This window comes from Sander lucioperca, chromosome 12 (assembly GCF_008315115.2).
Source record: "Sander lucioperca isolate FBNREF2018 chromosome 12, SLUC_FBN_1.2, whole genome shotgun sequence".
NCBI lineage: Eukaryota > Metazoa > Chordata > Actinopteri > Perciformes > Percidae > Sander > Sander lucioperca.
Genome location: NC_050184.1, coordinates 28,798,391 through 28,825,609, shown reverse-complemented (window position 1 = coordinate 28,825,609; position 27,219 = coordinate 28,798,391). Strand labels below are relative to the sequence as shown.

General features: G+C 39.7%; 4 protein-coding genes across 10 annotated transcripts in view; 2 read left to right on the top strand and 2 right to left on the bottom strand.

The window, feature by feature from the left end:
• The window catches only part of LOC116061983 (transcription factor-like 5 protein), a 4,983-nt gene extending 1,251 nt beyond the window's left edge, over positions 1–3,732 (top strand). For all 5 annotated transcript variants that reach the window (XM_031316366.2, XM_031316365.2, XM_036007941.1 and 2 more), the window contains 5 exons: positions 96–252; positions 356–515; positions 629–815; positions 2,104–2,245; positions 2,717–3,732. In XM_031316366.2, coding sequence (XP_031172226.1) covers positions 96–252; positions 356–515; positions 629–815; positions 2,104–2,245; positions 2,717–2,842 — 772 coding nt within the window. In that variant the 3' untranslated portion in view covers positions 2,843–3,732. The remainder of the gene's footprint in view (positions 1–95; positions 253–355; positions 516–628; positions 816–2,103; positions 2,246–2,716) is intronic.
• col9a3 (collagen, type IX, alpha 3) lies at positions 3,591–20,870 on the bottom strand. Its single transcript, XM_031316361.2, has 32 exons — positions 20,599–20,870; positions 19,586–19,654; positions 18,141–18,176; positions 17,422–17,493; positions 17,169–17,222; positions 15,286–15,321; positions 14,723–14,746; positions 14,456–14,509; positions 12,507–12,560; positions 12,311–12,352; positions 12,141–12,197; positions 11,920–11,973; positions 11,693–11,746; positions 11,457–11,510; positions 11,288–11,341; positions 11,101–11,154; positions 10,966–11,019; positions 10,825–10,878; positions 10,656–10,709; positions 10,495–10,539; positions 10,349–10,402; positions 10,163–10,216; positions 9,412–9,465; positions 9,225–9,296; positions 8,377–8,412; positions 8,053–8,097; positions 7,517–7,549; positions 6,707–6,853; positions 6,518–6,572; positions 6,233–6,415; positions 5,223–5,300; positions 3,591–4,752 (listed from the first exon to the last, which is right to left on the bottom strand). The coding sequence occupies exons 1-32, from the start codon at positions 20,662–20,664 to the stop codon at positions 4,568–4,570; spliced, it is 2,037 nt and encodes a 678-aa protein (XP_031172221.1). The 5' UTR covers positions 20,665–20,870; the 3' UTR covers positions 3,591–4,567.
• kcnk15 (potassium channel, subfamily K, member 15) overlaps positions 16,794–27,219 on the top strand; it is a 23,148-nt gene continuing 12,722 nt past the window's right edge. The window contains exon 1 of the mRNA XM_031316364.2: positions 16,794–16,849. The gene's annotated coding sequence lies outside the window, so the exon portion shown is untranslated. The remainder of the gene's footprint in view (positions 16,850–27,219) is intronic.
• Positions 21,884–27,219, bottom strand: part of ogfr (opioid growth factor receptor) — an 18,955-nt gene continuing 13,619 nt past the window's right edge. For all 3 annotated transcript variants that reach the window (XM_036007939.1, XM_036007938.1, XM_036007940.1), the window contains exons 4-7: positions 27,067–27,145; positions 25,811–25,877; positions 24,740–24,888; positions 21,884–24,648 (exon numbers count right to left, since the gene is read on the bottom strand). In XM_036007939.1, coding sequence (XP_035863832.1) covers positions 23,550–24,648; positions 24,740–24,888; positions 25,811–25,877; positions 27,067–27,145 — 1,394 coding nt within the window. In that variant the 3' untranslated portion in view covers positions 21,884–23,549. The remainder of the gene's footprint in view (positions 24,649–24,739; positions 24,889–25,810; positions 25,878–27,066; positions 27,146–27,219) is intronic.

Sequence of the window (27,219 nt, the reverse complement as noted above, 5' to 3'; positions counted from 1 at the left end):
GTACGTGTCACTGATACAGTGCATTGCTATTTGTTGATAAATATCCCCATAATGCTCATTTTTATGGAATGTGCAAAATCTCTGTTGTGTTTCAGTTTTTTGACGATACTTCAGCAGTCTGCAGAGGCTCAAGAGGCAGTTATACATCCTCAGATGCATAAGTGGATGAAAGCTGACAGAGCAAACTCTCTTGAGGGTTCCAGCCCGTTTGTAGGAGGTGTATTTAACCCAGTCACCAACATGTGTGAACAAGTATGATGAAAAAAAATATCAGAATGCACTTTCTTCCAGCTTTATAGATGGCACAGGCAGAATTCATTGTTCCATCCTTTTTTTCTTCTTGTTTTAACTTCAGGTGATTGGCCATATTCCTCACATGGTTGAACCTAACAAGCACCAGGGATTAATCATCCCCAAGAGTTTTTCATTTAATTTCCGCCCAGAGAGGGATGTTAAAGCTCACTATACAAGTGACAGCAACTCAACAGAGGAGCAGCAGTTGATGAACATAGAAAGTAATAATCAGAACCCTAAACCTAATCTTATTTTAAAAAAGGGTTGTTGTTGACGGCTTTACTACACGTATACACAAGTTTGTGTCTAACTTATACACTTGTGTTTTTCATAGATGATGCAGCGACAGTCGCTGCCTTCAGAAAGCATGGTAGCACCCACAGCTCTCAATCCATCAAGGCTGCTTTGGCTGCCCCAGACTCCGCTGGAGAATTAGGGAGCAGCACCAGGAAAAGAGTTCGATCTCATATGTCGCTTATCCAGCGCAGAGAGAGACACAACTGTAAGGAGAGGGAACGCAGGTGAGCAGCCATTACCAACAGCTGAAGTTGTCTCTACACCCTCCACAATTTGCTACGTGGTGTTCTGAAATACTCTATAAATATGAATGTACTTTAATCACAATTTGATGTTTTCATTCTGGGCCATAGTCACATTCAAATATATTATATTGGGATGTGATATAATGTTAGTTAAACATTTGAAAGTGTGTGTGCCTGACAGACGGTCTGTCAGCCGTCACTACAGACTGTGTCCAAAATGACTCTCCTCATTCACTCACTGGTCACTGTTAACCCCCCCTCTCTCAGCCCATGCTGCCCGTCTCTCTATACTGTGACTATAAAACACAAAAGAAAAGCCCATCTGTACTTCTTTAAACAGAATGTATCATCTTTGGGGTTGTGACCTAATGTGTGTGTAATGTGTAGTTGCTTAATACGCAGATATTATGCAGATATTGTTAAAATAAATGAAATAGGGTAAGATAGGTATAGAGCTGCAATGATTAGTTGATTCATCGTTTAGTTGATCAAGAGAAAATTGGCAACTATTTTGATAATTGATTAATTGCTTAAGTCATTTTTTTAAAGCTTTAGTGCGTACCTTTTTTTATTAATGAACGTCCGTTACATTCAAGCCATTGCCAAATCAGTTCCACACAACTCTCTGTATTTCTCAGTATGGCTGTGTTCAGAAGATTGTGTCGCCTGGCGACTTTCTCACGCAGAAACTCGAGGGAAGATAATTACCTCTTCTGAAGAGTCCAGCATGTTTTTTTAATCCTCCTTAGCTAAGTAGCAACTGTGTGGAGGAGGGGTGGGGGTGGTACAGGGTCACAGAAGGCTTGTGTAATGTGGATGCAACGACAGAATTGTTGCCATTACTTAAAATTCCTCATGGGGGAGATAGCTTTAAGCACAAATGCCACACATTTGCTGGCTCCAGGTTCTCAATTGTGAGAATTCCCAACTTTTCTTGGTCTTACATTATAGTAAATTGAATATTTTTGGGTATTGGAGACATTTGATGATGTTACCTTGTGCTCTAGGATACTGTGTTGTGCAGTTTTCGGATGTTTCATAGACCAAACGATTAATTGATTATTTAAGGAACTACTCCTGCAGATTAATTGATGATGAAAGTAATAATTTATTGCAGCCCCAGATAGATGTCATGATGTCTTCTGTAAGCCACTGAGACATGAGACTTTAGGATCTAAAGAACAGGGTTGCAGGGTCAGTAAAGTTTGAGAGACACTAAACTATACTATAGACTATAAACATTTGTATTGTCTTTGCTTCTTCACAGGAAGAGGATCCGTTTGTACTGTGATGAGCTGAACATGCTAGTGCCATTCTGTGAGTCGGATACAGACAAAGTCACCACCCTGCAGTGGACCACTGCCTTCCTCAGATACATCAATAAAACGTATGGAGACACCTTCAGAGAGGTACGTTTGTGTTGAGTTAAAACATTGATTATTGTAAAGCAGTTTGGCGTGATCATCCTGCAACTGAATTATTTGAGACTTGAAACCTGGGGCTGTAAGATAAGAGCTTAATTACATTGCCTCCTGCTGCCTGAGTAATAGGTCATGCAGCTGACTTTATATGGCTTCTGTTTTTAAGAGAGTTCAAATCAAGTTCTTCTTACTTTTACAATATACAATCATATAAACTTTATATTTTACTGTGACGTATTATCCAGTGCCGCAGTCTGTGGAAATTGATTTACATAGGCATACTAAAATATACATGGTAGCAAATTAAAACAATCCACCACATTATGCTGACTGTGTGCAACACCACCACCACCTGGAGTAAAAGAGAGGGGCAGTCTAGATGGGCACATAATTAAAATAATATAGTATTGGTACTGTCTATTGTTGACCACAATCATTTGCTATTCTCCCCCTTTACAGGAGTTTCAGAAGGCATTCACTGATGGGAAAGGACACTTTCTAAAATCCAGCCCTTCTTCAGGCCAGGACCCAATCCACCGGGAGATGGACGAGACACTGAGCGTTCCTCTTGGGGTAGAGCAATGACCCTCGTACTACTTCATCCAATACATCAGCCAGACATTTAAGTACATTTTAATTTAAAATTCAAGCTTGGGTTGTCCCATGAGGGCTGGCTATGGGTTAGGTCAATTTGTTGTAGCTTTTTAAATGACAAAAAGTGCCCTTTCGAGAGGAACTCTGCTTCTGACTACATTACTAAGATTTAGAAAGTGGAAGGATTCTAGTCACAGACCATGTGATGCAAAAAAATGACCAGTTTTCTCCAGCTGCATCTCAAAACCACACAGTATCAGGCTAGTGTTGGAAGCGCCATGCCATTTATTCTAACGCTGATGTATTATTCCCCTTGAGAGCTAACATTTGTAAAAATGGGTAACATTTTTTATAGTCATACACAGATGGCACTGTCTCCCTTTGAAAACAGCTGAGATAGTGCCATAATGATAAGATTTCATCACACATTTAGCTAATTTTAATATGTGCAGCTTTTATATGCTTAATTCAAATTTTGTTTATTTTCACTTTTCACGTTTTTAAGCGAAAAAAAATGTTCATACAATATGTTCAGTTCAGTTTTCTTGTCCACAAACATTTATTCTTTAATCATATCTGTGAGTGTAAATTGACTTAACTACTTGAATTTTGCATGAAAATAAGTCTTGCTACCTTGTAAATTAATGGGATTACTTGACTTTCATGGTGTCAAGCATACGGTATTACTCTGACATACAGACTGTTCATTTGATATGTTGATATGTAGAGAAGAGTAATGTTTTACTGAAAAGTGGCTTTATTTGTTCTTTCTTACAACATGTCGCTGTAGCATCTTACTGTACATACAACAGTCACCCACAAATAATAAATAGTATTTAAGCACTGGTAGTACATAGTGGATGTGGTCATTGTAGATTTTTTTTTAAAAAGAAAGAAAAAATTACTTTGCTTCTAAGATTTTGAAATTTATTTTACAATGTCTGATTTATGCATCCACAAGTTTCATTTTGTTTTGGATTCTCAAATACAGAGAATCAACTTTACATGCAATATAAAAAACAAAGAAGCTGTAAAAAAAAAAAAAAAAAAAAAAAAACTATCAAAAGTTTAAAGGTTTTTGCATTAATCTACACATTTTTGGGCACCTGGGTATTTGTGTTTTTTTATTCCTTTTATAATACATACACAGCTCCTTGACAGAGGCTTTTTAACTCTGTCACCTATTTCCATATTTTACACTGTAAGCTTGTATGTTGAGGTAACACCTGTGACACCTGTTAATGGGCCATGATACATGCACATTCACTTCAGTCAATCACTGTTGTTTTTCATCTGCCAGAAGGATGTTAACCAAGGTAACGGTGGCATGGAAACAACATGTACAAAGTTTTATACACAAAAGGACTCATCAATCATTTTCCAGTTGTTTGCAGGTCAAGTCTTGTTATACTGTAGTATTTGGAGCAATGCAGTTGTTCTCTTGGACTCTTCCGTGCCTCTGTCCACTTTATTTCTGAATGTCATCTTGATGTTTTTGTCTTTCAGTTGCTCTGGTATTCATGTCACTCCTGGGATGTTCCTCTATTCCTCTCAAAATATCACATTTGTTTGATGTTACTCTTGCCATCTTGTGATGCATGTATTTAAATAAAGAGGACATTTTTTTGTGATCACTTTCTTCTTTCATTCCTTCCTTCCCTCACTTATCACCCTTCCGCATTGGGGTGGATGGCATCAGGTTGCAGGAAGTCATGTTTAATGGTTTTTGGGGTTGGAGGATTTTCCAGCGACCGATGCTCCCTGGCAGGCTGATGTATCACAGATTCCAGGAGTTCCCTGGTGCCCAGTCCTACCTGCCCTGCCTGGCTCTCCAGGCTCACCTGGATCTCCTGGAGATCCATCACGGCCATCTTTAACAATTCCAGGTACCCCTGGAAGACCTGTTGACAGCGTACAGGTAATGAGCCAAAGGCAAAGTGCTGCAGTTCTTTTAACGGTTTTGTAACAGACTCTTGTTTTTTAAGATGAGAAAATATATCCTACAGTTTTGCATCAAATATTATACCTTGTTGTGTGTCTTGTCAATGAAAAAGTACGAATTATACCACAATAGGCTTTTCTCACATTGCCACATTTTGACTCGTCATAGCAGGAAAACGTGCAACTAATAACATTAAGTAATCCAAGTAAGCCAGTAAACCATTCAAGTGTGTGTGGCCTGGAACTGGCACACCATAATGGAATGCAGCCATTCTTATTTTTATCAGGTACATCTGTGTTTGACAAGTCAAAATGTCTGCCATGAGTGAGGTCTTTATGCTTAGTAAAGTAACTTTAAATCTGATAGTGACAACGTTGTAGCTCCAATCAGCTCAAGCTCTAATTAGCGTGTACTGTATAAACCACATACCTTGGTATCCTTGGTCTCCAGTGGGCCCATCGACGGCTTTGCCAATAGATCCCTTATCACCTTGCTCACCAACATCACCTGTTGTGAAAGCAGAACATTATAATCAGTGGTGGAAATAAACTAAATGCATTTACTCAAGTACTGTACTTTCATCTATGCGTTTACTCTATTGCATTTCAGAAGGAGATATGTACTTTTTAGTTTTACTTCATTTATTTGAAAAATAGTTACTTTTCGATTAAGATTTAACATAACAAAAATGATAACCTTACAAAATACAGAACACTGTCTAAACTGGTGGTTCCCAAACCTATTGGCTTGTGACTCGTAACAAATATGTAGTGTCTAGTTGGGGCCCCTTGTTCAAGATGCCTATGAGTAATGCCACGAGTGATGCCACCAAAGGATGATTCCCCCTCTAAACTTATCAGATGGTTTCATTTAAATAGCTGTTCAAGGCCCAAACAGGTAGAATCATCAACTTCTCACGACCCCTCAGATTAATATTGTGATCCTTTGGAGGGGCCCAGCCCCTAGGTTGAGACTCACTGGACTAAACCTGACTGTATGTAAAACATTTTAGACTAGCAATGTACTACACTGATGCATCACTATCAATCTGATAATGTCATATATATGTCAGTCACGGGACATTTTCTGCAGAACGAGTACTTTTACTTTTGATACTTACATGATGCTAATAATACTAATGCTAATACTGCACTTTCACTTAGGAAGGATTTTGAGTACAAGGCCTTCAACCATTGATTTAGTTATTATTATTATTATTATTATTATTATTATAACCTCCGCCTAGGAGCAGGTCCGAATCACAGGGTGGATACACTAATTATGTTTCACTTTTGTTAACGTTGCGAGATAGGGCATGGCCTTGGCCGAGGTCCCTCCTAGTTAGATCATGTCATTGTACAACTGAAGAGGCGCTGATTAAGTGATTGTTGTGCTCCTACCAATAGATAAAAGGTCCATACTGATTTTAATTGTCATACCTCTGGGACCTGGGTCTCCAAGTTCTCCTGGCAGGCCTCTGTACCCTGGTGGTCCACGGGAACCTGGATGCCCAATAGAGCCAACAACTCCAGGCTTTCCTGGAAGCCCTGCAGGGCCGGGGCGACCCACCATTCCAGGGGCCAGGGGTCTTCGAAGGTTAGCTGCCAGCTGTGCAATCTGGTCTGCGTGATAGAAAACACCAGAGGGTCAATTATCCAGCTTAACTTTTCTTCAACACTAGGGGGAATTACAGAAAAAAAGCTGAATTAGTTAAGATGTCACACCATCAATCATTGAGCCACACAGCTCTCTGATGTGCTGCTCACTCGCCAGTTTACCCTGAAACACAAGTTGATAAGACATTTTTAAGGTGTAGGCTCATTCAGGCAGTTCATTAGAAAACATCAACTTAACTATTTAATATGCATCAATCAATCACAAGCTTTTAACAGATTAAAAATAAAAACACTCACGGGTACACCTGTCTTTCCTGCAATTCCAGGCAGACCCTGCTCCCCTTGGAAGCCCATAATTCCTTGTTTTCCTGGAGGCCCTCTAGCCCCGAGCTCTCCTTGTGGGCCTGTCACGCCCTTAGGTCCCAGTTCACCCTGCTTTCCAGCCTATAATCAACAAGAATTATCCATTTAATAACTCATTACATTTAGCAAAAATGAAGAAATCAATTTCTTCCAAACTGGAGCTAAAAACATCCATAAGCCTTTGATTTGATCGCTGACTAAACACCAACCAAGATGTAAACTGGGTCTGTTGAGACAATGCGGTGGCGGATTCATATGGTGTCTTGTTGCTTGATAATTACTCCAACGAGCACAGCAAACAGTAAATAGAACTATGAGAGTGAGGCTCATCAGTACGGTGTCTCTAATTACATACATTTTGCTGCGGCTTAATGGGACTCGTCTCTCCCTTGTGGCGCTAGCAGCGAACAGGCCAATAGGACTAAGGCAGCAATACCCATCTCTAATTAATCCTATTAAACCTGGAATGTGAAGCAGAATCACGTGCAATGAGTTTGACGAGTGGGCAACAGCTCAGAGCTAGACTCCATTTTTAATGTTTAGTGAGGGAGCTGACACAAACTTGTGCTGCTAATTACACCCACACACAACATCTGATCCAACTATTTTTGTGCTAATAGAAGGACATCTACTGTGTCTAGAGAACTGGTTTGGAGGAAGCAGGTCTAAGTGGAGTTATGAAACACTGCATAAGTGTCAGAGAACACATAAGTAACAGTAAATGAAAACACTGATGTAACTCACCTCTCCTTTTTGTCCAACTGGGCCAAAAGGACCCTGAAAATCAGGACATACTGTGTGTTAAGTTTGACATAAGTGAAATGACGTGACATTACGAAATGTTACACAGCACATACACTATTTGTATAGCACCTTGTATACAGTTTAGAGCCATCCAAAGACACAACACAATAAATTAATTTAAATAATGGCCATAAAACATTCTAATTAAAAGCCACCAGGCTAAACAGATAAGATTGTACACTTTACGTTTAAAGATATCAAGATAGAAAAACTGAAAGTTGCCTCACAGGAAGTATTGAAAATACTTGTGCCAGAGAATCTGAGGGGCCAAATAGGCTGGTGCAAGTAAAAATATGTATCGATTCGAAAACCGACAGGATACCAATGTTAAGACTTTAAAACAGGTGTAATGTGTTCTCTCCATCTGAACCAATTGTAAAACTAATCACTGCTGACTGAAGTAATGGGTCTCGAGAGCACTAATACTGTGTGTGTTTGGATTCTGATCGGACAGTGAAATGTAAGGAAATACTCACAGGTTCGCCATTCTCTCCTGGTAAACCATCACTTCCTGCCACACCCTATAGAGACAACAGAATATCTGAATTATTTGATTCAATCTCACAACTCCAGTTTTTGTTTGTATGCCTTTTCTCTTCGTTAGTACCTGGCTAAGAAAATTCATTGATCTCTTGGGCTGATTAAAGAGTTTCAGCATCGTAATTGAGATTTTTTTTAAATTTTTTTATTCTATTCTATTACAAACTTTAAAAAGCTGGTTGAGGATTATCACAGGGGATTCAGTGGAGATCATACTGTATGTTCTGTTGACCAGCTTAAACTGTGACTTAAATATTTACCATGTCTCCTTTAGCTCCAGATGCTCCAACTGGACCCTATAGGATTGGAAACGGAGAGAGAGAGAGAGAGAGAGAGAGAGAGAGAGAATAAATGAGAGCCATGTAGAGATATTTGTGGAAGGGCAGCTGTGGCAGAAAGTAGGGGGATGAAGGGAAGTGAGGTGAGCTGGTTGAGGGGAACCAGGAGCGATATAAAGACCGCCATTGTTCTGTCCTCAGATTCTGAACAGGAGGCCTTTTTGTGTTTGAGCTCTCTCTCGGCTGCAGTTTGAGTTCATACCACTGAGACTGAGGTGGGATGACCTGCTTATTGACGTACAGTACCTGGATAGTTACATATCTCTGGCCGTGTTTGTGTGTAGAAATGCTGGTGTGCAGACAGTTGATAACGGTTCATGTTTGAATTTGAAAGAGTGACCCTTCATGAAGATTTTTTTTGTGTTTTGGGAGCTTTACCTGTTTTTGTTTTTGTTGTTTTACATAGTGTATTAGAGCTGGATTGATTCAATTCATTGATTAGTCAATCGACAGAAAATTGACTATTCTGCAACTTTTTGATCATCGTTTTGAGTCATTGTTGTAAGAAAAAATGCCCAAATTCTCTAGTTCCAGTCTCTTATGCTGTTTTCTAATTCTTCTATGAAAGAGTAAAGGATTTGCTATTTTCTGACATTTCATGGGCCAAATGACTAATCGATTAATTGAGAAACTAACTGGTAGATGAATCGATTATAATGGGGAGAATATATTTGTTATTATTATAAAAAAGTTAGAGCCCTATACTGTATGATGGATTACAGTGAGTGACGTTAAACCCTGGGACATATTATCACACACGTCAAACTCACCCTTTCACCAAACTCTCCACGGATTCCTGTTGGACCTGGAAGACCTGGATCCCCCAAGGCTCCGTTTACCCCCTGTGTACAACACACGCGCGTGTGCACACACACACACACACACACACACACATAGTGAGTTAACCAAAAAATGAAAAACAAAAACGATAATGGTTGGTGATGTAATGCAACTGACCTGGAAGCCTTTCACTCCCTGAGGCCCAGGGTTGCCCACTGGTCCAATACCTCCCTGTTGGAAACAGACATTGTCATGTAATCCTATAGGAAGAGCTCACAGTAGTAAAATTGGATATTAACAGAAATTCAGAGATGCAGAACATAAAAAATAAGCACAATGGTTGTGTGAAGTATGATTCATTATGCAGTGCAATGTGCGAGAGAAGTAATCCCTATGCTGTTCTATCTCTTTTTTTCTTCGCCGCAGGGTCTGATGTGAAAAACAAAGACCTCTCTGTTTATGCATTCCTCCTTTATGAATACCTGGCTCTCATCACTGGCCCTTCATTACTAACTCCACCTTAGCAAGGCTACTGAATCAGCCGCAGTACTGTAGACTATCATTAACTTCGAAGGGCAGTAGTTTATTATTCTGCTATTCCAGTTTTACCTTATGCTGCATGCTGCTATGCATTGTGGTCTTTAAGATGGGTGCTTTACATTCATTGCATTTCTTTTCCAGTAATGATGCATTCAAATATCCACACTAGTTGCTAGAACAGTGCACTTTAAAGTGTTGAAAACTGAGTCTAAATTCTGTAAGTTGGTTAAATTTACAGACCCTCCGTGCAGCAGATTCTAATAATTTGGCTTCTAAATGGGGCAAAGATTATTTTTTAAATGCTTTGTAATATATGCTTCTGAAGCTTTTCTATCAATTTGACAACAGCTCGACATAGCCTTAGTTTCTGGTGTAAGCATGCACTTACTGCCACTCCTCTGGGTCCTGCTATCCCCCTCTCTCCTGGGATGCCGATGTCACCCTGAGGGAGGAGACAAAAGATGGTGTGGACAAGTCAGGAAAGTTTAGAGTCCAGATGCAACATTGTGGGGTTAAGTGACATGTCAGTGAGGCTGTTACCCTCCCTTCCCAAAAAAGCCCATCAGATACATACAGGAATACCTGGCTCTCCAGAAGGTCCTGTCTCCCCAACCTTCCCTGGATCACCCTGGTGTAAAAGAAAGGGAGAAGATAAAAGTTGTCCTCCATGGTCCTCAGTTTTAAGGTTAAAGTCTGTTTCTATTTACATGTAATACTCACAACTCCTCCTTTGGACCCCTTTGCACCAGCCTTTCCTTGTAGACCCTGGAACAGAAAAGAAAGTGGGTGTTACAATCAAACTGCTACTTAGACTAGATTTAAATAACATCCTTTATTGTCAATTAGACAGGAAACACCCAAATCTGTTTCAAAATACTCACAGGAAGTCCATTTGGTCCTTTCTCTCCAACTACCCCATGGCGTCCAGCATCACCCTATCAACACAGACACCACAGTGACTGTGACATCAGCTTTACTCACACAATCACTTTATGTGGACTCACAACTAATTCAAGCCCAACGCTTGCAGAAAGAAAAGGTGCGACTTACCTTCTCGCCATCTAACCCTGGTGTACCATCTTTGCCATCTCTGCCAGGAATACCCTGTAGAAGACATCACATATAATCCTCATGGTTCTAAGAGGTGATGTATATCAAAAATGTATAATTTGTAATCAGATATGCACTTACAGGCTCCCCTTTGGGTCCGGCTCCTCCAGGACCTCCTTTGGGACCAATTTTACCCTGTTGAAAGACACATTAGAGTGTAATTTATACATCCTTATTTGTGAAACTAATAGTCACAAATTAAAGTCGTTTACTTACAATTTCTCCTTTGGGTCCTCTGAAACCCTGTGGTCCCTTTTCTCCGGCGTCACCCTGGAGACATCAGATGAAACACACACAGCTATTCATTGATGGGACCAGCCGTCTATTCTGGCTGTAAACTACTACCAAACACATATTTATATTATATTTATTTCAAGTGTGTTACAAACAAGGAGAGACTCACTGTCTTTCCAATGATGCCGGCGATGCCAGGTTTGCCTCTGAAACCAGGCAGGCCCTAGAGACAAAGGAAGGTCAAAGGAAACATACTGTAAGTACACAAATTCTGTCTGCTTTGTGAGTGATAAGAAGCTGAACAAGAAAGTAGTGGCCATGTTCTAAAAGTTGCTTACTCTGTCTCCTACAGATCCCATTGGGCCTTGTAAACCTCTGAGACCACGCGGGCCCTGAAACACAGCATAAGAGCATTGTGAAGGCACTTTAAAACATAATAAGAAAAAACACTCAAGACGTTTTTTTTTTTTAAATTGCCTGGATAAGCTGTACTAAATATGCTAATGGGCAAAACCTATGTGTAGGTAACAAGTGAAAAGTAACACCAGTTCTGAGTCATGTTTATGTAACTCACCTGCAGACCCACAGTCCCAGGAATACCTGGTGGGCCAGGTAGACCAGTGTCACCCTAGAAAAAAAACAGGACACTTAGGACGGCAACAAAACACCAAATTACATAAAGTAATAAAACAATAAAACCAATATTTTGCACATACTAGGCTGATTACATTATTATTTAACCCCATTAGCCACATTATATCACTGACAGTGGTCAAAATATCTGTCAGATAATAAACTCACCTTCTCTCCATTTTTGCCAAGCTCTCCCTTGTCTCCTTTATGTCCCGTGTGACCCTACATGAGGAGAAATACACAGACTTGAATATAGACACGATGAGTGTGCATGAGGAAACATATTGTGAGGTTGTGGGGTGACATGAGTTGAGTATATTCCCACGGATCTATTGAGCAGCATGTAAATCAAAACAAATCTAACAACAACCATGATAAGCTATATTTACCTTGAATCCTGGCATCCCAGAAGCACCAGAGGGACCAGGGGGGCAGATGGCGGGACACTGCAGAGGACAGAGACGACACACTAAGGACTCTAAACTCACTGTATGCAGGGGATGCATGTTCAGTTCATTGTCATTATGTGCCTCTCACAGGTGCACGATTGAAAACTTACCAGAAGGTCACCGCTAAGATCATGAAGAGTACCAGGAAGTCCCTGACAGAAGGAGGAATGACAACACACATTAAGAGAGATCTGTGAATCCACAGACCTGCAACAACAGATCCACTGGGTGGCGGTGGAAGAATACAGTCTTTGACTATATTTTACCGGCAGCACCAGTTATCAAATGATAATAATAATCACTTACTGGTGGTCCATCAGGGCCAGAAGGTCCAGGAAGTCCTGGAAGACCCTCCAAACCCTGAGAAACAGATAGATAGCACCAAGATTAGTAGCATCTTCAGCACCTTAGTTTTAAATCAGTGAAGAGAGTTTTTCATGATTTTATCAAAGTTAGAGTCAATCTGCAACATCTCAGCTAAGTGAAGTCGTCTGGTCACAGTTATCACAATCAGTTGTGGTCGTCCCTTAGGGAAGAGTAACACCTAAAGTCCCCCTCCACTCAGAAAAACTGACAGTTTTGCTAATTGTCACTTAACTTGGATGTTTGACCATTTATTGTGCAGAATGATGTTTGCGTAGTTTGACACTGGACAGCGGTTTTCAAATTCATCTGCTGAAGGGGGAAGGTTTCTCTGTGCTCACCTTATATCTGTACCTACGAGCATGCTTTAGTGACATTTGCAACTAGTTTGGCAGCCAATCGTGGTCCAACATGCAACTTACAGGTTGCAAAGTGTGATGTGGAAACTGGAAACCTCCAGCACACATACACAGAGAATGGGCTTTCCAGTGAAGTAGGAGATATTCCTCAACAAGGGAGACGGAGTAGATGTAATTCTAAGAATTTTTAACAAGGTAATGAACTTTTTTTCTGGAAAACCATATCAGACACAAATTATTATTAGAGCATTATAAGATTATTTGTAGGCAATCATCTTAAAACATGTGTGGAGGGGATCTTTTACTACAACTCAACTAAAGGTAGAGCTAAAGGTCTGTATAGAGTACAGACCTTTAGCTCAGATAACCCTGACAACAATCCTAATTGTTCAAAAATCTTAAGCTTGAATGTTAATTCTGTGAGACCAGGAATGGGTGGAAAGATTCACCTGTCAATGCACAGGGGAGGAGTTTAGAGAAGGGGAGGTTATATAAGGGCTGGGTGTGTTCTGTTCCAATCCTTTGTCTGAGATCATGCTGCAACACCAGTAAGTTTGTTTGAAATGATTCTGCCATTTTGTTTGAGATGACTTGATGAGTTATGTCTACATGCTACGCATCCTTTACATTTTACAGTTTACATTTGGAGGAAAAAGTGGTTGTATATTCTGTTACCCTGTATGTACTTATGTTTGCTATAAGTAGCATCCTGATGAAGGCTTAAAGGATTTCTTTTAACAAAAAAGTCTATGCATTAATAATGCAAGATATGTACTTTTTGTTTATTCTTAGTTATAGTATGCATGGCAATATATGGATTTGTTTTGAAAATCATTCATCCATCATCTATTCATCCATTCCCCTTACTCAATGAATAGTTCAATGCTCTTGGATCCTTGTTTAATGTGCACACCAGCTTGAAGCTCTATGGTCCAGTCAACTGTATACTCCCTGATCAGACAATGATAATCTAATTGACATCATGTCAAGTTCAAAATATGTATCTTTTTTTCGCTAATACTGACCCAAACTGTATTTTTAATGTGAACCCCAACCGTAAGATGAATTCTGACCCAGACAAAAAAATACCTTCACACTGCTGCTAATAATAGTTTAGGGTCTGAGCAAGCTTTTAATTACACATAAACTGAGCATGAGCATTGGATAATCCAAATAAAGTGTGACCCAGTAGAGACTAGGCCAGTCCTTCCTCTCCAGTGGTTATTCTTATCCTACTGGTCCTGCTACGTTGTATAGACATTTAGGGCAATGTTGTGCCGGTTGATTCCAGCAGAGCAGTGAGTTAAAAAACCAGCTGGATCAGTATCAGATTCACTGTTTCAGCTGCAGAGGCTTGTGAATTGATTTTGCTCACATTGCCTATTCACCTAATACATTAAATTGTCTGTGGCCAATTGGGTATTAAATTAAAGATGTAATAGATAACTGGAATTATTTGACTATCTCATTGAATCAGAGGATGTGGCTTCATGAGGATGACAGGAAGTCTAATTGGAGAGATCAGATACTTACCGCTGGACCCTGGGGTCCGACTGCGCCTGGCAACCCGTTGGTTCCAGGTAGTCCCTGGAAACAAAAGACACTGGGTGTGTGCAAGACATCAGAGTACATGTGTAGATCTAGCGCACAATCAAGGCTACAACACTGTCTACTTTGTGCAAGCATGCTGTCTCAGGTTGATAAACAAGTTATAGTGATATATGTAAGGATGATACAAATACATCACAATCTCCTGTCTGCACATAAGAATGCTATAAAAAGACAGTGCTGTGTACTCACTGCAGCTCCTGGTCTCCCTCTGCCCTACGGAAGACACAGGAAGGCAAATTAAGTCACAAACACCAAGGGAATGATTCGATTTGCTCACATCAATATCCACCACGTGACGTATAACTGCATTAAATCTGCTTTGAAAGTTTGTACCAGGTTGTTGCTGTCAGGTGAATATGCACTTATGCAGTTATATCAGAGCAAACTATAATCTTGAATGTTAATGTGACACGGTCACTTTCAAAAGTGTCCTCATTACCTTTATGTCAGCTGGGGGCTACCTAGTCTGATTAGAGCTGTGTTAACAGATCTGATTTCACACGTGCACAATTACAGAACTTGATTCTCTAAACTTAAAATTATCCAGTGCAGTCTGAAAAGGAGTAACTGCTTTTGCTCCGATTTGGTGTAGGGTTAAGGTGGTATATATGGTAAAGCATCAAGGAATGAGAAGTGTTTCAGACGATTATGGTCAATGTAATAACGAAGACCCGTCATAGGACTGGAAGAACCGACTGTTGTGTACCTCTGTGATATTTCTTAGGTGTTGCATAGTATGTGGGGGTACTTACAGGAGGTCCAGGTGGCCCAGGAGGTCCAGGGTCACCCTGTAGAGAGCAAGGCAAAATACCACAATCAGTCTCTCCGACATAATCAAACAAAAGAAACTTAGAGTTTTACGTATGAACCGTTTGAACACTATGCTTATCAATGTGTGGTTTCGCTTTATAGTTAGCTGGAATGTGGGCTTGTTAAATAACATATGCACATTGACCATATCTGTCCCTTTTTATTATAGTACATGTAGCAATTGTTTACTGTACAATTCAAACTATATTAACAGATTCAAATTTGTCTGAGAATGTTTGTTTATGTTCTGCATAGTTTTAGCCTACGAATGGGGGCAGCCATTCAACAGCTCTTTTTAGTTATTGTAAGGGTGGTTACTATAAGGCTTTGTGTATTGTGTGTGTTGTGCATTCTATAAATACCTAATAGGTTAAAGCAATTCTCATTGTATGGCAATCAGTGTTGAAAATAGACTTGGTATCAAATACGTTATTGGCAAATCAATTATTCAAAAACAATTACTCAAAAGAAAAGGAAGCTGATATGTAATCATTTGGACAAGACTTTTTCTGCTCTACGTCATGAGAAAGTAGATCACAAATACTTAATTGTTAGTTACTGAGAGGAGAAAATGTCTGCATCTTGGTGTTTATTGCGATCAATTAAAATTATTTCTATTTATTTCCTCTCAAAATCAATTAATTTGATTGCATATGTATTTTGGTTGTAAAATCCCAAAACAATTCATTTACTTAGTATTGTTAGCAGGACACAATAAGTATTTTTGATCTGAGATACTTACAAAACGTCTTTAGTCCACTGACTTCAGCTTGTTTACATGTTCCATCTACAGCATTATTCCTGTCAGTAACCTGTGTTGTGCCCCTCCTTCTTCTTTCTAACCCCCATGATCCTTTCTCCTCCTAGAACTTTGTTTACCTCCCTCACAGCTGTATTTGTGTTGCCTGAGAGGGCAAAAAACAGGCCTAACGCAGTGATGTTACTTATTCACTGCATTCCTGTGTGCAAACTAGACAACGAAGTATACTGGTACACAAATTAGAAACAAACAAATGTGAGGTAGTGTGAAAAATCAACTTGTAAATACAGTACTACATCTGTATTGTGTTGAGAAAATGGAACAGTCATCATTACTGTTAGCAGATTATTGGTGCACACCAGCTTATTCTCCGTCTCAAACTCCACCAGTTTGATCCTGTTTGTCTTTGCACGACTCTTCAGCACTATGAACCAGCCATGACAGTGTAGTAATCGAAGTAATTAGGGACACTGGTTGACGCAAGCTTCCTCATTAGGTTGGCTAATTAGTTGAATTGCTGGGGGGGGTGTTATCTGTCTTGACAGTGAATTTGCAGCCTTACAGCAGAGGTCCCTCAATCTTTATTCTTTCATATCTTAAATGTAATGTGCCTTCCAGTGAAATCATAAGATGTAGCAGTGCAGATGTATGTGTTGTGATTCGGTCTTCTCTTGTGTTTCTCAGAGGATAATACCCGTTTCCCTCAGTGTCGGGGCAACATATCATCATCCCCTACAGTCTCACAGGTTGGTGGGAAACTGTGTGCATTCCGGGCCGGATTAGGGAAGCAGCAAGAAATAAATCCGATTCTGATCCCTCATTAAAAATATTCCCACCAAGAGGGTGAGCCGGCTAGACAAATCCATGCTGACAGAGGAAACACGGGCCTTGTCCCTGTTAAATATCTTTATATAACAGCAGCCAATCAACATGCAGTGCTTCTGCATACATATGTGTCTTACTAGGGGGGAGTTTGTAGTAGATAAGCTCATTAACTTAAATTGGCTGCATCTTTAAGCCTAACATAAGCATCCCAGCAAGATCAAAAGACTAAGACACACTTACTGCTTCCCCTGAGGGTCCATCTTTCCCAGCAGGACCATCAGGACCTGTCAAACCCTGAAGAGGAAGCATACGATTCTGTTATACGCCATTGGCTCGTGCGCTGCTGTTATTTTAAACATCAATCAATAATCATTTCACTTTCATATACTACACTCTGTTTAGGCATTGTTTCCTGACATCCTTTGACACAGACAAAAGATTGTATGTTGATGTTGGTATGAAAATAGTCTGTGTATGTTTATTGGACACTTACATCCACTCCTGGAAGTCCTGGCAGGCCTGGTTTTCCTGCTGTCCCTGGTATCCCTGGTTTCCCTTTGGGACCCTACACAGACAGAGATTTATGAAGTAGTGCACAATAAATCATTTATCTGCCCAAGAAAACAATTCTAATATCAATTCTAATTTCTACTTCTTTTATCTGAACATCATCAGCCAAATGAAAGAAGAAAAAAAAATCTTCCTTATCCGATCAATCAAGGGTTTAAGGATAGAGAGTATCATGCTGTACAGATGGAAATCCCTTTAAGACAAATTTGAATTTTGGGTCATATCAGGGACTGTGCAAAAATCATTAAGGTGGAAAACGGGGTCAGAAAAGAGAGAGGGTATTGCAATTTTACTTATGGCTCAAAGCAGGATAGTCTGACTTTTTTGGAAGAGCAGTGGAGGGTCTTTTTTTTTCTCATCCTAAGTTTACATTTTATTTTAGGCTTTCTTTGAAATATAGTTAAAGAAATATTTGCATCAAAAAAGACTACTTTGAGAAGACAACAGTTCTGTTTCTGTATGAGGATTTTATTAACGTGTACACTTAGAAGTTCCAGTAATATTTTAAGGTTTAAATTGGGATACACGGTTAAACAAGTTGTACCAATTTAACACTGTGGAGGGCCTTAAATATTCATCACCACCTCAATAAGTTTCATAGAGTACCTAAGTAAAACTGACCAGACGTGTTGTAAAACTTACAGATTTCCCTGGCAGCCCAGCAGGTCCAGGTTTGCCCTGTTAATGAGAAAGAAAACGTAAGTAATATAGCCAGACAAAACATTTCCGCACTTCCAGAGACCACAGTGTTTGATTATAGAGACGGAGATCTTGATTCAAATCCTTCAATAACTTAGTGTAATACCAACAATGGAAATATTAAAGTGGCTAAAGCAATGAGTCTCTGATCTGCTTCAGTACATAGGATGTGCTGTGTAGCTTCTGCAGAGACTGGGGGAAGAACAAACACTACTAAACTGACCTGATGCTGGTTACGTGATAAAAGCTTCAGCTTGGTTTGTACAGGGGGGCTGAAGGTGCAGGGAGGAGGTGTGAGGTGAAACTCTAGATGGTCTCACAAGGTTGGGGAATGTATGAATGGGCCCTCTGTGTGCCTAAACTTTACTGGAGTCCCAAAAAAATAATCACAACTAAAGGTTTCCTGACATGGCTTGACATTTACAATGTTTCTTTTATTTAACACAAGAGTTTGACAAAAATCAGAGACATAAATATAAAGGATATACAAGGGGTTTAACTTACCAAAGTTACCAAAGTTTTTTCTGTTTACTTGGCTTCCCTGTAATCCAATTTCCTTTTTAATTTGCGCAATTAAAGTCTCATCACATCATTTTTACCTCATACTTGTTTACATAACATCATATCCTACACACCAGCAAAACCCCTTAAAGGGTAAGGAGTGTGTCCGCCTAAATTTCATTAGATTGTTCTTGTATCGTCCACATTGATGAGATATAATAATGGAAATTCACACATATTAGGCTGACTGGCATTACACTGTATGAGTTTTTATGACCAAAAAAGAAGCTGAGCTATTCACAGTATGAATATAATCTAAGCTTGGAAGGGTTAATAGGAAAGGATAATTAACCAGCCAGTTTTACAATATTTTTTTTACCCACAGAACTCTATTTAGTAGACATATGTTTAAACCCTGCCTACCTGACATCCACGATAATGATTTCATACTCGTAGGAGGGGCTTTGGGAGGAGTCAGTGTGATTAAAAACTAACATCTAGAAACATTTCTGCCGCATTTATGCACAAAGAAAACACTTTCTACCAAAGGTAACTGAGTAGGAATTTAAATTTTTGAAATATAACATGAAAAAGAGATGAAGCCACTGAGCTGTCCACTGAACTAACTATCACTATAGCGACTGTGGCACAAATTATTAAAATTTTTGGTGATCTTGATCTGTAACTTGACACCCCATTTTTCTTAAAAGATGAGGAAAATAAATCAGTTAATTACTCACAGAAAGAAAACCCATAATCAAATGAGGTGCTAACATCTTTTTTTTTATAATCTACTAACTGGAGTTAGTTAAATCTTAAATAGGCCAAAATTGTAAGGCACATTAGTTTTAAAGTCAAAGGAAGCTGTTGGAGTCTGGTCAACTCACATCAGTGCCATCCTTTCCCGGTGCACCTAAGGGTCCTGGTGGCCCAGAAGCTCCTCTGGGGCCTGGCCTCTGCAACACAAATGTATCAAAATCAAGCATTTCTCGCTGAGTAATATAATGCATCCTCTGTTTCTTTAACACCACTAATACTGTATACATGAGTAGGTTGTGGTTTGACATGAAGTGACTAAAACAGAAAGTGGTGACAAATGTTTGTTATATTTTTGCCTCAACAGTATTCAATATCAGTTACATTTTACTCAGGACAAAATTAACGAAATCAATAATTCTGTTAAGATATTAACTACATAAATCCAATTCAATTGCAACCTAATGAAAACCAAGATGCAACTAGAGTGCATCATGGGTTTTCATCGTGCGTAAAGACGCTTTAAATCTTACTTTACGCAGAAGAGGAAGGCTAAACTAAATTTCTATGAAAACACAAATAAATCAGTAATTCTCAGTTCATCTAAACAAAATAAACTTATTTCACTGAGGACTTTCAAAATGAGTTACTGCTCCGGGGAGCGTGAGTGAACAGAGGTGGCATTGTGCGCTGTGGCGCTGCTCTCCAATCCGTGCATTCCACAGGTTCAGGGGATAACATAACCCCAATTTAACCAAACAGTGCGAAAGGCGCAGCCACCTGCACACGATTAGGCAGATATGGGAGAGTAAAAAAGGCCTACAGAACCAGAAAGACACAATACCACAAACATTCAGTCGCTGATAACTGTACGAGAAGAATAAAGAGTACTTGAAAGTAAATTAGTTTTAGGGTGGAGAGCATGCAGGTTAGGGCTAAAGCAACTGTAAAATAGAGCGACTGTCATCATCACTATCAACACAAGACATAGCCTTTATTATCAATAGGTGGACCCGCAGGTTACATTGACTTTTTGCAATAGCTATCTATGTTAATACATGAAAACCAGCAAAAACCACATCGCATTAAGATAAGATGCAGACTGCTAAATGAAAGGAGGGATGCAGCACTTGATCACTCTTACCTGGGCTGAGGATGATGTCAAAAGCTGGCACAGTAAGAGCACCCAAAGCGCAGAGAACACCGCCATGGCTCCTTCGCTCGCCCTCACAAACCAGAGTTTATGAGGAAAAGGTCAAATCCCCGGTTCCCGGTCCTCTCTCACTCCCCCCAGCGTCCGCAACGGAGCCTTCCTTTACCACACGGCGCGCAGCTCCTGAGTGGCCTCCTCAGGTTCCAGATAAACCCGAGCCTCCAGCCGAATGGGGCTGAACTCAATGTGGCGCACTACACTCAGGGGTGAGGGGGGTGACGAGGAGTGAGGGAGGCAGCAAACAAGCAGAGGCAAAACAGTTTCAGACACCAAGAAAGTGGGCTGAGCTAAAAACGTAAAACATATGCGGGGGTTCGTGTTTGACCAATTAGAAAGTGACCTAAAACACAAATCCTTAATGTCTGCAAGGTAAATAAAAATAATGTTTGAGTTATTACTGTGTAGATTAAACTACACTTCGGCAATTTAGTAGGCTATTAGGCCTACACTTCCATGAAGTTTGGGGACTCTCAAGAGACTGTAAATTGAAGTAATGGAGGCCAAGACATCCTGAGCTGAATCTGTCAAACTCCAAAAGTACTGGATCCTTCATTTCCCATAATGCAACTCATCAAGTCTTCATTAGACACCCCCTGTAGATTATTTCCCTCATTAATGGACAGTTTGGTTTATTAAATGTCAGAAAATACTGAAAAATCACAATTTCCTAAAGTTTGTGCTTAAAAAACAAAATAGTGTCCCATTCATTTTCTATCAACTTTGCTATCAACTAAATTGCTTCAACTCTACCCCAAAGCACATCATCATACTTTGAAGTGACTCAAAAAGCATAAATCTCCTTCCTGTGTCATAAAGGACACATATTCTGAGCACTAATCTTAATCTAACTATAAAATAAGCCAACAGTTTTAAACGTTTCTTTATGATATTCCAAATAGGGAATGGGTAGAGCCATAAATAGAGGCTGGCATGGACAGTGCAACAAACTGCAAGCTCAAACCCCTAGCAGTATATCTTTTTAACTGTCCTTACTCACCCCCTCGACTCCACACTGATCCTGAGGCCTGAACAAATTGCGTTGCATCAATATCTCTAAATTCAACATCTTTCTTCTTCCCTGTTGCGAGTCATGTAACTTCACTGAGGCTCGGTCTGTTTGCTGGAAGAAAAAATATTTCTGTCTATATGTCTGCTGCACTGGGAAAACAGTCTCAGGAATAGAAGCATAAACTGACATCTACCACAGTGTTATCCTGAGAATTGCACTTTAATAAATTATAACGGAACTCAGATTTTGGCTTAACACAGATTAATTTCATAAAAGCTTCAAAAATAGTATAACTTTATTCTGCTTTGTCAACAGTCAGGGATTTAGTTGGGGAGGAAGTCATATATAAACAATTCAGCACTTTTGTAAAGTTATTACCTTTCATTATGTAAATAATATCAAAACTTCAATAATGAAAAGTGAAAATGAAGTGCAATACAAAAAGGATGCATCAATATACTAACCCTGGTTTGTAAATTTTCATGGACTTCAATCATGTCAAATTAACATACAGTGATCTTTTTAAATTATAGCCAAAGCTTTATCAGTTCTGCAGAGAAGACATATATATTGTACAATCAACCAGTCTTATCACATTTTTGGCAAGGCTCTCAGTTGTTCAAAAGGTCTGTTTCCCAAATCTGCATGAAAACATACAGATTGTACAACAGAAATATAAGTTAAGTGACATTCAGTCTTAAATCTATTCAAACAGCAGGGTCCAGCAGATACATTAACCAGTACAGACTATTTTTACTCACACAAAAACAGCCCAGAGAGAAAACAAAGCTCTTCCAATCAATAATTATTCAGTGCAAAACAACTTTTCAATTGTGAAAGTATTAAGGTGTTACAAATGCTGAAACCATTTAATTTATATACTTTAATAGTGCTTTATGTATTCTGTAGAGATATTACATATCAGTCTTAGTCGTTACTACCTAAAAAGGATGTCTGTTAATATTCTATATTTTTCTTATTGTTGACAAATCCCACAAAGAAGACCAAAACAAACCATGAATCTATCCCACTCACAATAATTGTCTGTGTATTCAAAGCCTCATATACAGTAGCCTATTCCTCCATACCATATTGTCCTATTGTCCAAAAACTATTAAACACATTAATGAGCCACAGTGATGCACTGGATGACATGTTCCTTCATTACAATAACCACTGACACTGTAGTTCATTTTTCAATCAATCTCACATGCACCGTCCAGCTGCTGTAAATACTTCCAAAACCCCAGCTTAAAATAGTCCCCAACAAATACACTATTTACTCCCGTTTGAGTAACATTTAATAAAAACTAGTCACCTGCTGTGAAATTATTTAGCCTTTTATAAAAAAAAAAAAAAAATTCGATTTTTAAGGATTCCTGACTTTAATAACAACCAAGGTGCTTGGAGCTAAGAGTCACAGACAGGGAAAGGGAAGTCAGAAAGTATTGAACTAACATAATGTTGGTTTTGGGGAGACTCTCGATGGACGGTTATGACTAGCATGGCAAGGGGGAAGCTGGGCTGGCACTACCACTAGCAAGCTAATAATGCTAGCATGTTTACTGTCTGTGGTGTGTTGTTGGTTATGACGTTTTCTTGGGACTTGTTGACAATAACAACAATATAGAATATCACCAGCCTTTTCCTTTTAATATTTTCCTATGGCCATGTGGCAACTGAGTCACATCCAGTCCCACATTTAGCAAGTTAATGAAATCATATACTCTTTTCAAGGGGGAAAAGAAACAATATCTAAACATCAAATAAGGTAGAAATAAGGCCCAGGAAGTCGTGTTAGGTCATACTCTGTCCCTATATTACATTTCATTTAAGCTCAAATTAATGTATTTTCTCCCATCATCCAGTTTATTCATGAACTCCCCACATTTTGGTCTGAGCTTGCAGGGTTTGATTCCATGTCAATATCCTCCGACTCCTTCCCATTTGTCTGTTCGTCCACAACTTTGTCGGTGCTCGTCACTGACCCATTTGTTGCCGACACATTTGCGTGCCATGTTTCTTCCTCTTCCTTTTTATCTGGCACTTGATTAAAATCAGTCCTTGGGATTTTTTCCTCTCTTCCAGAAGAAAGAGAGGGTGAATGTTTTGAAGTCTTAGCGGGGGTTTGCGCCGATGGGCTCGTTTGACCAGTGGCTTTATCAGCACCAGCTTTCTCCTCCATCGGCCCACTGGCGAAGTCCCCAGCAGAGCCGTTGCTTGGCAGCATCTTCTCTTCTCTTTTCTTCTTCGGTGGTTTTTCAGTGTCTACGTCCTCATCTGTTTGCATAACGTCTGATTCCTGGGTGGTGTCCTTCGAGTTGTTGGTAAATGTGTTCTCACTGTCAGCAGAGGGCGCGGCTTTTGCCGTCACAGAGTCAGGACTGGGCGACTGATCCATTTCATCAACACCATCTGTAGAGTCATTTCCATTCCCCAAAGTTTTATTATTAGACTCAGCCTCTGTGTTTCCATTTCCTACAGTCTCTGCTTCTGGTTTTGGCCCTGGGGATGGCTCTGAGAGTTTGTTTTTGTCTTTACTTGCCGTTTTATCAGTTCCTTTCTGAGCCTTTGCAACATTATCCAGTCCATCATCTTTCTGTGGCACAACTGCTTCTCCATCTTTGCTTTTACTCCGTGAATACGATTCATCTTTTCCATCTCCATTCCCAACAGAATCTGATCTTTTCTCTGTCTTCCTGAGTTGTTTCTGTATCTTTCTGGGACACCACACAAACTTATCCTTTGGCTCAAAGTGAAGGTAGGCAAAGCGCACAAGCTCCTGACGTTTCTGCTTGTCTAGGACAGCAAACAGGAAATAGTCAAGAACGCTGCGTTTAACACTGCTAAGGGTCTTCTTGACTAGAGTCTCTTCCAGAAAGAAGCGCACAAGTGGGGCCTGGTAGTGCTCAAAGCCCAGCTCTCCGAGGCTCTTCAGGATGCGAGTGATGCGCAAGTTGTTGTGCATATTCCTGTGAGAGACGAGACAGTTGAAGCTGAAATTACACACAGAATATTACATATCACCGATGTTGCTTATATGATATTCTTTGTTATATTCACCGCTCCAGGTTTCCAAATCGCTCCTTCCAATTATCTGCTCGTTTCACTTCTCCTGTCTCTTTGCTGACCAAACGCATTCCATAGAAGCCCAACATGAGTTCATAGGACTCGACTAGTCTCTTTTTGGCATCCTCATTCTTCTTGAAGGCCTGGTGACCATATGCAGTGGAGGGGAAAAAAAACGTTTATGATCACACAAAAACACAACATGGGTCAAACTGTAAAGAAGTACATGCTATTCAACATGTTAAGAGTTTCCAACAGGTTTTCTAGGCATTTCTAGCTGCTTAGCTTTTAGTACAGGGTGAAACAGGAAAATAAGTATTTATCTTTATGTGCCTTCATCTCTTTTGTCCATATGAAAAGAGCTGAATGCTTTGGAAGACAGGTTTCCTAAACATTAAAATATTTTCTCTATAGAAGAACGTTAATAATGGTAGTGTACCAATGTACCAATGTCCTAACTCCTGTCATGCAATACATAAAAAAGGTTGGAAAGGCTGATAACAAGTCATGAAGAGTAAGTCAGACTGGTGGGGTCACTGAAGGCTTTTACATAATGCAGCTTTCAACCTGTTTAAGTAGTATTTTGGGGCATTTTGCCTTAATTTTGATAACGTACAGTAGACCAGAGAGGTGACAGAAAATGAGGACAGAAGAGAGATGACATGCAACAATGGGGCAAGTGTCTTCAACTCCTACACTACCACAACACCAATGCTTTTACCTTCTATTACTTATTTTAGAAATAATGTATCACTCAAGCAATGATTGAGGTGAGAAAAACTATGGCAGCTGTTTGCATTTATTGTGTAATTCAACATGCCATTTGAGCCTTTTCTAACATAATGACTCTCTAGCCAAAGCATCTAAAATACACATTTACCTCATGGATGAGAGTCAATTCTGGCTTTGCACTAATCAGGCATAATTGTAAATGGTCAAATTAATTTGTTGTGTTGCTTTATGTTGTGCCAGAAACTGTAAGTCACTGTTGACAACCAAATAATGCCCAATTAATGATTTGGTATAGTGTTAATCTAAAGACTTGTTTTTGTATGACACACTTACCTCAATTTCCTTCTTGGTGAGTTCTGAAGCCATATAATTAACCCCCGGCTCTCGCAGAGGAAACAGCCTAACAATGATTCAAGAGAAAAAACAACCCAAAACCAATTAACATTGTTATTGTTGGAACCATACTCTTAATCAGTGAAGATGACGTCAGCTGTCCCTGCAACTGTTCATAACTCCACCATAAAATATACTCTTTGTGCTGTTTTAATAAACAGTCTTGGATCAGAAAGCTAAGCTTGACACTGTCAACATGACATTATTCTGAGTACAACTGGAATTTAATGTCAACTTAAGGCTGATTTATTCTATGCAGAGCCTACGCCGTAGCCTACTTAAGTGGCCTATGCCATTGTGAGGCTTTATACATGTGTGCTGGTGTGTCTGTGGTCTAGCGTATCTCTTAAGAGAATAGCAGGGCCGGTATGTGTGTATGCTGAGGAGTGTGTGGTAGAGTGAGTGAGAGTGACAGGGATTAGCTCTGGAGCGAGTACCGACTCCGGCGGTGGAGACAGAGAAACAAAGTGTCTTCCCTGTGCTTTCTGACCATGGTCGGAAAGCTGTAGCAGGAAAGGTTAACCCTCTCCTTGATTTTATGTTCACGGAGAAGGAAAACCCGGAAATGAGTACAAGGAAATGCGGCGCTACCAAGCCACGGCCAAGCGGACTAATCACAGTTGTTGTGGTCTGTGTCGCCGTGAAGTGTAGTTAAATTTCTGGGGAGTGTACCTACGTACGTACCTACGGCATCTGTGACAAAAGCGACAGCTAAGACTAGAAGAGAGATCCTTCATAAATCTATCAAACCAGAAGCCACTGCATTAAAATGATAGTTTTTATCTTGATCTTTTCATTTGGAACAAAGAGTTTGAGTGGGATACTTAAACAATGCATGAAGGTGTACTAATCTATCACTAAAAGTGCTTTAAAAGCAGGTAGTAAGCTACTGACTTTTCTTACTGGTGCATGTTTCGCAGTGCTTTTCATTTACCCCACCCTACCTGTAACAGGCAATGTTGTAGCAGACATTAGCATTATAGAACTTTTGGGAGCATGTGTTTTGCTAATCATGACAAGCAGACCTTGCATTGCTTTTTGTTTTAGTAGCACACTCCTTGCTTTAAAAAAAAGAAAAAGAAAAAAGTGTAACATGCTTCCGACTGCAAGGTCACCACAACAAGATGACATTAGCTTTGTAACCTCAGACTAAACACCCGAAAAAACATACCCCACAAGGCGTAAACAATACATACCACTGAATGTATGAGTGAACTCTCTCCAGTCTTTTGTAGTCATTTTTCCATTCCTTAAGAAATGATTCAATGTAAACATCTGTGCAAATGATAAAGAAAGCATTGAGTCACTACACACAGACCTTCCCAAACACTAAAAATATATTGTAAGAA